A 12,407-nucleotide genomic window follows, 5' to 3' on the forward strand; every position below is an offset into this window, starting at 1 on the left:
ATTGTGAATATGAACGGGCTGCACACCTTGCATGCTGTTATTGGCTGGGGGTTACACACCAACTTGGAGTCCAAAGGATCTTTGTTGACGAAAACAACCCACACACAGCAAAATAAAAAAGAATGTACAGGCAGAGGACCCTCTTGCTCATATATCAGCCACAGGCTTCTGTCAATGAGCTGTTATCAGGCTGTAATCTGTCTGTGCACTCTTGCCGTCTTAGTTGATGTGAAGTATCTTCGACTGTGCAGAGGATTGTTGGTCAGAATAGCCAGAAAAGTATGTCCGCTTGCTTATTGACAAAAACGACTGGATGCAGTAGGACATTGTGGTATTTTGGCATACTGGATTGGACATACTATGTATGGGAAATGCTAAATCTTTTTCTGGCATGCTATATAGGGTATGGGTAGTGAAACGCACCCAGGGTATTTTAAGCAGAGAAGATTGTAGATGATTAGCAGCTTGCTGTCCGACACCTGCACACCTGATCCCAGTCCTGTAGTTAGAGTTCATATAGCAGCCATAGGCTTCTGTCAATAAGCTGTTATCAGGCTGTAATCTGTTTGTGCACTCTTGCCAGCTTAGTTGATGTGAAGTATCTTTGGCTGTGCAGAGGAATGTTGGTCAGAAGAGCCAGAAAAGCAGGTTAGCTTGCTTACTGACAAAAACCACCGGATGCTGTAGGACATTGTGGTATTTTGGCATACTGCATTGGAAGTACTAAATCTTTTTCTGGCATGCTATATAGTATAGGTATTAAAACGCACCCACGGTATTTTAAGCAGAGAAGATTGGAGATGATTAGCAGCTTGCTGTCTGACACCTGCACACCTGATCCCAGTCCTGTCATTAGAGCACAACACAGACAGAGTTCAAACACAGTTCTAACCTGGTTTTAAAATCGGATCTGAGTGGTTGGATCCCAAGGGGACACCTCTAAGTACAGGTGAAACCACTCTCAAGACTCATTGAGATCCAATCACTCCAACCAAATTGGGAGGTGGTCTGGCCAAATCTGTCCACATTCTTATTGAAGAGGGATATGTGTCCTGGGCCCCTTTAAGGGCCACCTAATCAACTGTGAGCGGCACTACATACTCAGTCAAGATATTTCTCATGTCACAGAAACCACTAAAAGTGAATGATGTGTTTTGGATGTAATTATCATACCGGCGGTGATGTGTCGCTGGTTTTGTTCCTGTGCTGCCTGCTCTTATACCCCCGGCTTTCTGGAGCTCTGTGCCTTGCTGTTGCCTTGAAAAGGCAGCTGCAGTTATATACACTAACGTTAAATTCCCTAAATGTAAGATATTAACAAAAACAAAAAGAATTCCTGCAAATAATGCAATGTAATATAAACACTAAACTTCAAACCACAGGGATTTAGTTAGAAGCTACAAACGCATTAAGAACGGAACACATAGACATTAAAAACCTCTTTCTCTGCACAATTCCCGCTGCCTGTCAGCCCGAAATGTCAGTACACAGACATGCCTTTTTCATTAACGTTAGTCATTGGACATTTCTCATGGATGATTTATGTGAGAGTAACAACTGACACTTATAAACACATTCACACGCAACCAGCCTATATGCAAACGGAAATGATGTACGTTTAAATTTGCTTAAAGAGCGGGGAAGTAATATGCAACAGTGACAAGTGGTCATTCAGGATGCATTTGTTGTGAGCAAATCACTCAAACCAGGTCAGAACAGGCCTAGGGACACGGGGAGAAGCTCCTGGCTGGGGGTAGACCCTTATCCTGATTTTAGGATGTAATTTAACACTTTTGTTCATTTCATTTTAGATGAGAAAGTGATGGCAGATGATGAGTTCACCTGTGACCTCTTCCGTTTCTTGCAGCTGCTTTGTGAGGGTCACAATAATGGTGAGAATGACTCATGTTTCAAATGAGAGTAAAATTTGATTAAAACCAAGTTATGAATTTCATTAAAGCAAACATTGTCATGGGTTGCTACTCTTCAAATGATTTACTTTGCTGCAGATTTCCAGAACTACTTGCGGACACAGACAGGCAGTACTACTACCATCAACATCATCATCTGTACTGTAGATTACCTTCTCCGACTCCAGGTGCAACTTTTAATTTAGCCAAATTATTTAGTTGTTTTGCTACAACGGGATGTGCTATTTACTGTGAAGCTATAGTTTGCCTTTTAATCTTGAATTTTAAGTCAATTTATAGTTCCCAAAGGCTGTTTATTTGGTAGCTCAGATAATCAAGAAAAATGAACTGGACACTGTAAGTACTTTGTATATAGCATTTTAAATTGAGTAAAAAGGGATAGTCTGTATTTGATTCTTGTTAAAAAAAAACTATTTTTATTGCAATACTCTACTGACCTCTTTTTTTCAACCAAGGAGTCTATCAGTGATTTCTACTGGTATTACTCTGGCAAGGACATTATTGATGAACCAGGGAAAAAGAATTTCTCCAAAGCTATGACAGTGGCAAAACAGATTTTCAACAGCCTAACTGAATATATTCAGGTACAATTTGAAAAAAAATCGGGCATTTACACTAGCTGGTTGTTTATTATGTGTGTAACACTTCGGTTCTTTCTTCAGGGCCCATGCACCGGCAACCAGCAGTCCCTGGCCCACAGCAGGCTGTGGGATGCTATTGTCGGGTTCCTTCACGTCTTTGCCCACATGATGATGAAGCTGGCACAGGTACGCTCAAACAATTTAATAAATTATACTTGTTAAATTAAATTGTTTGCTGTAAACATGTAAAATAAAGGAAACACAAACTCTGTGTTGCTTTTCTGCCATGTGTAGACTGAGCTCCCTGACCTTAAATATACAAATATGACCAATTTTGACAGAATAAATCTGTTATACAACTTTGATCTAGACATATTTGACTTTCAATGACCATGACAAAAATCAATGCTTTTTAGAGCAAGGTGTCACCCCAATTGTGCAATGATGCTCCTGTTCTTTTTCATTTTGGCTCTCTGTAGTTATCATGAGTCTCAACAGTGAAGCTCAAAAGAGCACTTATTTTGCATTATGTTAGTGGAAGTTCACTAAATTGCCCCATAATTTCCAAGCCTTCAGGAATGTCTTTCTGTGGAGATATCGTAATTCACCTTACAGCGGCTCTTTACATGTGCATGCAAAAAAACTGTCACACACCTAATAATAAACATGCTTGTGATGTGCTTGTGTACTGCATACAATCAGCCTGAATATTACATTGAGAGAGCAGCTTATTTTTTACTTCAAGAATGAACTGGTTTCAAAGTGGTTCCTCACATTCACAGAAGACATTTTGACATGTCACAACAGGACAATCACAACTGTAAATACAAAGAATGATGGCTGAATTCCATTATGTGCTTCAGGTCAGGGTCCTGGAATTGTGCGTGCTGGCTCACTGTCGCACTTTGATGGCTTACCTGGCAACTTGAATAGAAAATCGTTATCTTTAACATTATTAGTTATCAACTTTTTTTACAGCCAGTTCTATACTGTTTAGTTTTTGTTAATAATATAAAAATAATAAAAACATGAATTATTAAAAAAGAAAATTCACTTTTTAACAATCCAATCTAAGTGAAAGTGTGGAATTACATTGATTTCAGACTACATGGTGCAACTTTATTGCTAGAAATAAAAGGTTTTCCACTCTTTGCAGTGTAGTCATCCTCTGTGGATGACTGAATCTATTGGCTTATCTAGGTTATTAGCACAATGATCTGCATGAATAACACTTTAATGTGTTAAGATCCAGGCCACAATGGATCCATGAATTCCCAGCTCAGCATACTTGTTAGGAGTATGCTGAGCTCGGCATTTATGGATGACTAACACAAAATCACTTTCTTGTGCACGGTCCTTCTTGATCTGATATTCTAAGAAGTATCAGCTGTTCTGTCTGTCAGTTTACATATTTGAAATACTATAGTGAACCAGTAACTGGGGATGTTGGAAATGTGTAATTCCAAAAAGTGAACTAATCATAGAATATGATATTTAGTGTGTTAATATATACTAGCCCAAATATTGTTTTACTGTCAAACGAAAGAAAATATTTGTCACACAAACACAAGACTATTTGAAAATGTAATTTTTGCATTTGTTTAACAACTGAATAATGTATCTATTATTTAAACTGTCTTCCACATGGTCAATGCAGGGTAAAGTATGTATCCATTTTATTTATCTATTGATGTGATATTGTGTTTACTAGTTTTTAATTTATTCAATGTTGGTTTCCCTTATCAGGTAGTTTTATTCCCACCTGCTTTTAAAGATAAGATAATGTTTGATTTGAAATGTCTTAATTAGGGGTTTGTATATCATAGATCTAAAATGGCATTTAAATAAAACACTTGGTGTGTCACAATTAAAAACAACTCATTCCATTGTGAAAAACAAAAAGCTAAATAAATTTCCTTTAGATTTGTTTTGCATTTAATTAAGACACATTAATGCATACTGTACATACAAACAATTAACAACAATGTGTAATATATTTAACTTTGTTTATCTGATTGATTTGTTTTAATTCATTAGAATTTGAAATCTAGCAGAGAAAATAGAACTCAGTGAGAGCCTTTATCTTTCCAAACTAAACTGAGCACAAAGTCAAAGGTGGAAGGTTTTAAAAGGCAGACGCTTCGGCGCCACGTTGAGTGATCAACACACATCCCAAGTGAATCAAACACACACTTCACACATTACTATTTGTGAGCAATCTTGTTGAAAGGCTTTGATTTAGAATAGCTAGATCAGAAAATTCTTGAAAAGTCACCAGGATGATTGTATTTGCATCAGGAATGTATGCACAAATGTTTTGCAATAAATACAACAAAAATGCAATAAAAACTCAAATGTGATCTGAAACTATTGTATACCACACAGATAAATAATTAAACCACATATGTGACCTTTTAAATACATTTGGGAGTGTATTTTGGACTCCCTGAAATTATACAACTATTATAACAGAAGTTTAGCATTTTTAAAAGCAAACAATTTACTCATGTCTCAAAACTCATAAAGAAATATGAAAAGTATGCATTCTGTGAGACTTAAACATTCCCCATTCTGCAGTTACTAAATCATCTAAATCTCAAAGCACACCAAATTACTGTAACATTCTAATATAAATATCAAATCAAGACTTTATGTAGAATATTGAATATGAATTTTCAGACACAGTCAAATTATCCTTACAGAAAAACGTTTTGCCTTGTTAAGCAATTACCGGTATTATGTACAGTGTGATAATTTTAAATCAACAATATTGTAATTGACAACAAACATTTCTTTTGCTAAATCACATAATTCATAACAAAAAAAGCAGGTGACTACAAAACTTCCTGAGAGAGGGACTGACCTTTAACCTACACTGTTGAAATATACACTTATTTGGTGTTGGAATATACATTTTAATGTGACATCCACTCTGTGTGTACACATTTAACAAAATTATGCCATTATTGCCATTTTCATTCACTAATAAATAACCTGAATAATATGCTTTTTTATTTGTGTTTTGTGACTTCTGGTGACTTTGGTTATAACAGTATTCAAGCATTAACATAACATTAGTATATATTTGTATATAGGCATATTTGAAATAGGTACATTTTTGTTACTTTCCCCTAATATATATGCCAAGATGTTTGTTCTGTGTCAGAAAAGCTTCAGCTATTAAATCTAATGCTCACTGTCATGGATATGTAATCACTATACAGAAAGGATTAGTTGATATTTACCTTGTTTGTATTTCAAAAACAAAAATATATACTAATAATAGTATACTAATACTAATACAACTACAATAACTACTACTTGTAATAATAATTATAGCATTATTATTATTATTAATAATAATAATATTATTAATAATAATAATAATAATAATGATATTAAGTAAGTAATCAACAAATACATTGAAACCAGATTTGTAAAGTTGGAGGAGATTGATTAAGTTTAGATTCGGACATTCAAGTTTCAACCATTTTTACAAATTCTCTCAGCATGAGGGTTTGGTTATTTAACTTATTTTTGCAGCACCGTCTTTGTTGTGAATGTAAGCTCATGCAACACACAGTATCTTTACTCTATGTTAAAATAATGTACAATAACTGTTGACACTTTGGACTTGTGTTTCCACTTCACCAATGACTATACCCCCTAATGTTTTGAAATGATTTCCAATCTGTTCATTACTGTAAGATACTGTGCATCTTTTTATGGACACAGGACTCCAGCCAGATTGGTCTGCTGAAGGAGCTTCTTGACTTACAGAAAGACATGGTTGTTATGTTGCTCTCACTATTAGAGGGTAAAAGAGTTTTATTGTATGTTTAGTTTTTCAGCAGTTTTCATCTCTGTTTTGTCATTTTAAAATGTTTCTTTTAATTTGACTCTGATTATTCAGGAAACGTGGTAAATGGTACAATTGCCCGCCAGATGGTAGACATGTTGGTAGAGTCCTCCAGCAACGTGGAAATGATCCTCAAGTTCTTTGACATGTTCCTCAAGCTAAAAGACATTGTGGCTTCGGATGCTTTCCGTGATTACGTCACAGACCCTCGAGGGCTGATCTCCAAGAAGGACTTCCAGAAGGCCATGGACAGTCAGAAACAGTACTCGCCTACTGAGATCCAGTTTCTTTTGTCCTGCTCAGAAGCAGATGAGAATGACATGATCCACTACGAGGAGTTCGCAAATCGCTTTCAGGAACCTGCCAAGGACATTGGATTCAACATCGCAGTGCTGCTCACCAACCTGTCTGAGCACGTCCCCCATGACACCAGGCTACAAAACTTCCTAGAACAAGCAGATAGTGTGCTTAACTACTTCCGCCCATTCTTGGGCCGTATTGAAATAATGGGTGCCAGCAGAAAGATTGAGCGCATCTACTTTGAAATCAGTGAAGTAAACCGCAAACAGTGGGAGATGCCCCAGGTCAGAGAGTCCAAACGACAATTTATCTTTGATGTTGTCAATGAGGGCGGGGAATCAGAGAAGATGGAAATGTTTGTCAACTTCTGTGAGGACACCATCTTTGAGATGAATATAGCCTCACAAATTTCAGAGCAGGAGGAAGAAGGAAAGGGGGAAGAAGATGATGAAGGAGATGAAGGTGGAGGTGAGGGAGGACCAGGAGGGGGAGCAAGTGGAGGAGGTGATGAGGACAGTAATGGAGAGGAAGGGCAGCCTGAATCAAGCTCTGCCTTTGCAGATTTCATAAAGAGCATGGTAAGCTTCTTCAGCATTTTCACCTTCCGTAACCTTCGCAGACAATATCGCAGAGTGAGAAAGATGTCCTTCAAGGAGATTGTGGTGGCTTTGTCCACATTTTTCTGGACCATCCTAATGAGTATACTGCACTTGATTTACAATGTGTGCAAAGGCTTCTTTATGATCATCTGGCAAACCCTGTTTGGAGGTGGCTTAGTGGAGGGAGCTAAAAATATCACGGTGACTGAGATTCTAGCAAGCATGCCAGATCCCACACAGGATGATGTGCATGGAGATGGACCAGGGGAGCCAAGGACAGGTGAAGAACAAGACACTGGAGGTGTAACAGACAGTGGGGAAACTGGCAGTGGAGAGGAGGAAGAAGAGGATACCCAGGAAAAAGAGGGTGGGAGGATATCGGGTATTGATGCTCCAGGTGGACTTGGAGACATGGGTGTAGAATCTCCTGTTGAACCTCCAACTCCTGAAGGAACTCCCATAACAAAAAGAAAAGTGGTAAGTTGTATGCTCCTTGGGTGAATAACATATGGTGGTTAACAATCCAGTTTTAAATTCACGCTACTTTTTTTATTGCCAGATCCCTGAACCTAAGATATAAAAAGATCAAGTCTTGTACCATATATTTGTTAAACAGAAAGGAAGAAAATTTAAAATAAAGATATAAATAAGGAAGAATAAAGCATTGGTGGTTATTATGTATTGTTTTTTTAATACAGCCACCAGAAGAGACTGATGCTGGCCAGAAACCGGCTGAACCTGTTCCTGTAGAGGAACCTCTTCCAGAACCTGAAAAGGCTGAGTAAGATTCCTAATTCTTTTCTTGTCTACATTAATTTGCTCTCAACATAGCTTCTCTCTGTTATGGTTCTAGATAACGGACATGCCTTTTAAACCAAGATGACATACTGTAGATATAAATGTTTTAATCATATGATTTTGAGATGCAATGTTTGCATTCTGATCATTTCCATGCAGCAATTTCTTGTGCTAACTCCCAAAAAACTGCACCATCAACAGTACTACCGGTATATAATGTGCAGTACACTTAGTATTACTATGAAGTATCGGGCCTCTCTGTAGGGAATGTGGAGAGGAGAGACATAAGCAGACCAATTGCAGATTCAGAGGGTTGAACATCTGCAGCAGTAACAGCCTTACATCATGATCTGAGTTTGATGAAATACAGAAATAAAACAATGACCCCACTGTGTTCTGGTTGTCAGTGTTGAAAGTGGAGAGAAAGTAGAGAAAGAATCCCAGAGCAAGGAGGAAGAACAACCAGCAGAACAGAAGAAATCTGCCCAAAAAAAGGAAAAGAAGCCGAAAAGGGCAGGAGGTTTTCAAATCTGGACTGAACTGGAAACCCAAAGAAATAAATTTATGGTGACAAATTTGCTAATATTTGTTTCAGAATTGATTTCCTCACATAAACTCAATGTCACTCTTCACTTACCAACTCACTAATCAGCTGAAAAATATTCTCTGATTTGTAGAACTACCTCTCCAGAAACTTCTACAACCTGCGTTTTTTGGCTCTGTTCCTCGCATTTGCGCTGAACTTCATTCTGTTGTTCTACAAGGTAAAAAGATAGTATTGTATTTAAATTATTATGTTGTACTTGTGTGCTCAATAATGCAATCTTGTATTTTTCTTAGCGTTTGGTACTTCAAATAATAGATCCACTGTACCGAGCTGTCTTGTCTGTAAATGATTCGGTTCTGTTTAGGTGTCTGACACCCCACGTGAGGGTGATGAGATGGAAGGATCTGGACTGTCTGAGGGAAGCGGGCTGTTCGAAGGCTCTGGGTTCTTTGAAGGCTCAGGGGAAGAGGCTGAGGGATCTGGAATGAATGAAGGAGATGAGGATGCGGAAGACGTCCCAACTTATTTCTATTTAGAGGAGAGCACTGGCTACATGCAGCCCACATTGTCTTTCCTTGCTGCCCTTCACACAGTCATCTCCTTCATCTGTATCATTGGCTACAACTGCCTCAAGGTATGATGGGCACACAGTAAAAACAACTGTTGATTTAGTGAGTAACATTTGACAGTTTTGCGTCAGAATAAAAAAATATAGACCGATTTTTAAATTATGACCCATGTTCTTGCCTTATACAAGAAGTTGATTCCAAAATATACCTCAATATACCTTTTTATTATATTTATATATTATTTATTATTATATATCATTTGCAATTATGTTTGTCAGATTCCACTGGTGATCTTTAAAAGAGAGAAAGAACTTGCAAGGAAGCTGGAATTTGACGGCCTCTTCATCACTGAGCAGCCTGAGGATGATGACATTAAGGGCCAGTGGGACCGACTGGTCCTGAATACGCCGTATGTGAATGAATAAATAATACTTTCTGATTACATTAATATTCTTCTTAATAGTGTCAAGATTAAGTAGGTGCACAATACATTTATTTCATACCAATAGGTTTTCTTTCTTAATTTAATCAATAAAAAATGTCCCTTTTCTGACAGCTCTTTCCCAAACAACTATTGGGATAAATTTGTCAAAAGAAAGGTGAGTTGTGTTGATTTTGGTTGTTTTGAAATGGACTCTGTCAAGCCTGTTAACGTGTAATATGTAATGTCCGTGTTCAGGTTCTGGATAAGTATGGAGACATTTATGGCAGAGAAAGAATTGCTGAGCTCCTAGGTGTTGATTTGGCCTCCCTTGATGTGAGCCAACAACATGAAAAGAAACAGGAGGAACCAGACAACTCTGTGTTTGCATGGTAAATTACACATTACACACACTTTTTAGGGACCACAATGGAAATGAGCCTTTGGGCTTTAATGTGTCATCCCTGACAATTTATGTATTTTTATGTATGACCCAGAGTACGGTTTTGTATTTTATATCTAAGTGGTCAAATAATCAATCAATTCTCCAAAGTTTGAAATTGATATCAACCAATATTGTATTTCTTTAGGTTGACATCCATTGACATCAAGTACCAGATCTGGAAATTTGGCGTTGTGTTCACAGATGGTGTAAGAAAACCCATATTTACATGTATTGCGCATTATACTATACTGTACAGTGCTATACTATACTGTGTAAACAGCACTTTACCTCTGAGAACTGAAATAACATTCTTTTTTTATCTCTTTGTAGACCTTCCTATATCTCTGTTGGTACACAATAATGTCTTTGCTTGGGCATTACAACAACTTCTTCTTTGCCTGCCACTTGCTGGATATTGCCATGGGTGTCAAGACTCTACGCACTATCCTGTCTTCAGTCACACACAATGGCAAACAGGCAAATGCAGGGAAAAACTCAATATTTTTCATTTTGCTTCAGTGTGAATGTACCAACTCTGTTTTCCTTCTTGTCTCTGCCAGCTCATGATGACAGTGGGCTTGCTGGCTGTGGTGGTGTACCTTTACACTGTGGTTGCCTTCAATTTCTTCCGCAAGTTTTACAACAAGAGTGAGGATGAAGATGAACCAGATATGAAATGTGATGACATGATGACTGTAAGTCACTGTTGAAAAAAAAGTGCACTTCGATACATCCGTGTCCGCACCATCTCCCAAATGATGTGTATTTACTTCACTTTACAGTGTTACCTGTTCCATATGTACGTGGGTGTACGTGCTGGTGGAGGCATCGGAGATGAGATAGAGGATCCCGCTGGAGATGAATACGAGCTTTATCGAGTGGTCTTTGATATAACTTTCTTCTTCTTCGTCATTGTCATTCTACTGGCCATTATTCAGGGTAAAGACAATGCTGGTCTTGAAGACACTTTAAGAAATATCATTGTCATGTCAGTGGGTACTAACATGAGAGTAAACTTAAGAGCAAGGAAAAAGGAACAATGTGAAAATTTTTGGGAAGTTTACTTTAACATGCTGATATAGTGAGGAGACTTTAAAGGTATGGTTTGGCACTTAACAGATTTTATTTTTATATGTCTAATAATAATGTTACTGTACAAATACTGTAGGTCTGATCATTGATGCCTTTGGGGAACTCAGAGACCAACAAGAGCAGGTCAAGGAAGACATGGAGGTATAATACTTTCAGTTGACACTTGTCCCCAGTGTATGCATAACGTGGCTTTAATCCTTATCACGGATTTTTGTGCAGACTAAATGCTTCATATGTGGCATTGGAAGCGACTACTTTGATACAACACCACATGGCTTTGAGACCCACACTTTGGATGAACACAACCTGGCCAATTACATGTAAGTGTGCTGTGTGTGTGTGTGTGTGTGTGTGTGTGTGTGTGTGTGTGTGTGTGTGTGTGTGTGTGTGTGTGTGTGTGTGTGTGTGTGTGTGTGTGTGTGTGTGTGTGTGTGTGTGTGTGTGTGTGCAAAAGAGAAAATATACATATAACATGTGGATCCTTTTCAGGTTCTTCTTAATGTACCTCATCAACAAAGATGACACAGAACACACTGGGCAGGTCAGCTTGAATTGTTTTGCAACAGTTTTTTGTATTGGTGTTTTGTTTATTATTAGAATTCCCTCTGACTGATAACACTGTCTTCTCTCTTTTAGTTTCTTGTCTCATGATGTGTCCTTGTTTAACTTCTTGTTCTGTTTTAGGAGTCATACGTGTGGAAGATGTACCAGGAGCGTTGCTGGGACTTCTTTCCTGCTGGAGACTGTTTCAGAAAGCAATATGAGGATCAACTTTCCTAGCCAACAAGTACTTACACAGCATGTGGAGGATAAATTACATCTATTGAAGCGCTAATTTTGTTCATCATTCCTGACGAAACTCACAACTTTGTCATGAAAAACAAATGTCATGAACAATTAACAGCTTGAACATTACTTCAAATTTTGGTAACCACGCAGAGCAATATTCAGTACATCAACATCTTCATTAGCAGATGTAATACATCGCAGTGTGCTTGAGGTGGCTGGCAAGAAACTGTCACTAAATACTTTTTTATATGCAAATGGTATTAACGCCAAATTGTTTTTTAAGTGTAATCATTTATTTAATCATATATCAAATTGCATGGAAATGTTGCCTGTTTCACCAATTTAGGGAAATAATCCGTTTCCATAACTTTTTTTTAATTTGTTGTCCCCTAAGAAAATAAAACCACTGTTAATGTGAGAATGTGATAAAGTGCCTAAGCAATAACACAACCTGTATCAACTACCACATACGTAAA

The 12,407-nt window shown here is 37.7% G+C and overlaps 1 protein-coding gene across 7 annotated transcripts in view; it reads left to right on the top strand.

Annotated features, from left to right (window-relative positions):
• The window catches only part of LOC116700122 (ryanodine receptor 1), a 47,097-nt gene extending 34,690 nt beyond the window's left edge, over window positions 1-12,407 (top strand). For 4 of the 7 annotated variants that reach the window (XM_032533020.1, XM_032533023.1, XM_032533022.1 and 1 more), the window contains 22 exons: window positions 1,812-1,892; window positions 2,010-2,098; window positions 2,387-2,515; window positions 2,594-2,698; window positions 4,170-4,175; window positions 6,248-6,329; window positions 6,426-7,747; window positions 7,969-8,051; window positions 8,476-8,635; window positions 8,746-8,832; window positions 8,980-9,249; window positions 9,463-9,593; window positions 9,741-9,783; window positions 9,864-9,997; window positions 10,196-10,256; window positions 10,381-10,527; window positions 10,611-10,745; window positions 10,833-10,989; window positions 11,219-11,283; window positions 11,362-11,462; window positions 11,632-11,683; window positions 11,827-12,407. In XM_032533020.1, the coding sequence (XP_032388911.1) occupies window positions 1,812-1,892; window positions 2,010-2,098; window positions 2,387-2,515; window positions 2,594-2,698; window positions 4,170-4,175; window positions 6,248-6,329; window positions 6,426-7,747; window positions 7,969-8,051; window positions 8,476-8,635; window positions 8,746-8,832; window positions 8,980-9,249; window positions 9,463-9,593; window positions 9,741-9,783; window positions 9,864-9,997; window positions 10,196-10,256; window positions 10,381-10,527; window positions 10,611-10,745; window positions 10,833-10,989; window positions 11,219-11,283; window positions 11,362-11,462; window positions 11,632-11,683; window positions 11,827-11,922 (3,536 nt within the window). In that variant the 3' untranslated portion in view covers window positions 11,923-12,407. The remainder of the gene's footprint in view (window positions 1-1,811; window positions 1,893-2,009; window positions 2,099-2,386; window positions 2,516-2,593; window positions 2,699-4,169; window positions 4,176-6,247; window positions 6,330-6,425; window positions 7,748-7,968; window positions 8,052-8,475; window positions 8,636-8,745; window positions 8,833-8,979; window positions 9,250-9,462; window positions 9,594-9,740; window positions 9,784-9,863; window positions 9,998-10,195; window positions 10,257-10,380; window positions 10,528-10,610; window positions 10,746-10,832; window positions 10,990-11,218; window positions 11,284-11,361; window positions 11,463-11,631; window positions 11,684-11,826) is intronic. The other 3 variants (XM_032533024.1, XM_032533026.1, XM_032533021.1) reach the window with 1 other exon arrangement.

The sequence above is a fragment of the Etheostoma spectabile genome, chromosome 13 (genome assembly GCF_008692095.1).
Source record: "Etheostoma spectabile isolate EspeVRDwgs_2016 chromosome 13, UIUC_Espe_1.0, whole genome shotgun sequence".
Taxonomy (NCBI): domain Eukaryota; kingdom Metazoa; phylum Chordata; class Actinopteri; order Perciformes; family Percidae; genus Etheostoma; species Etheostoma spectabile.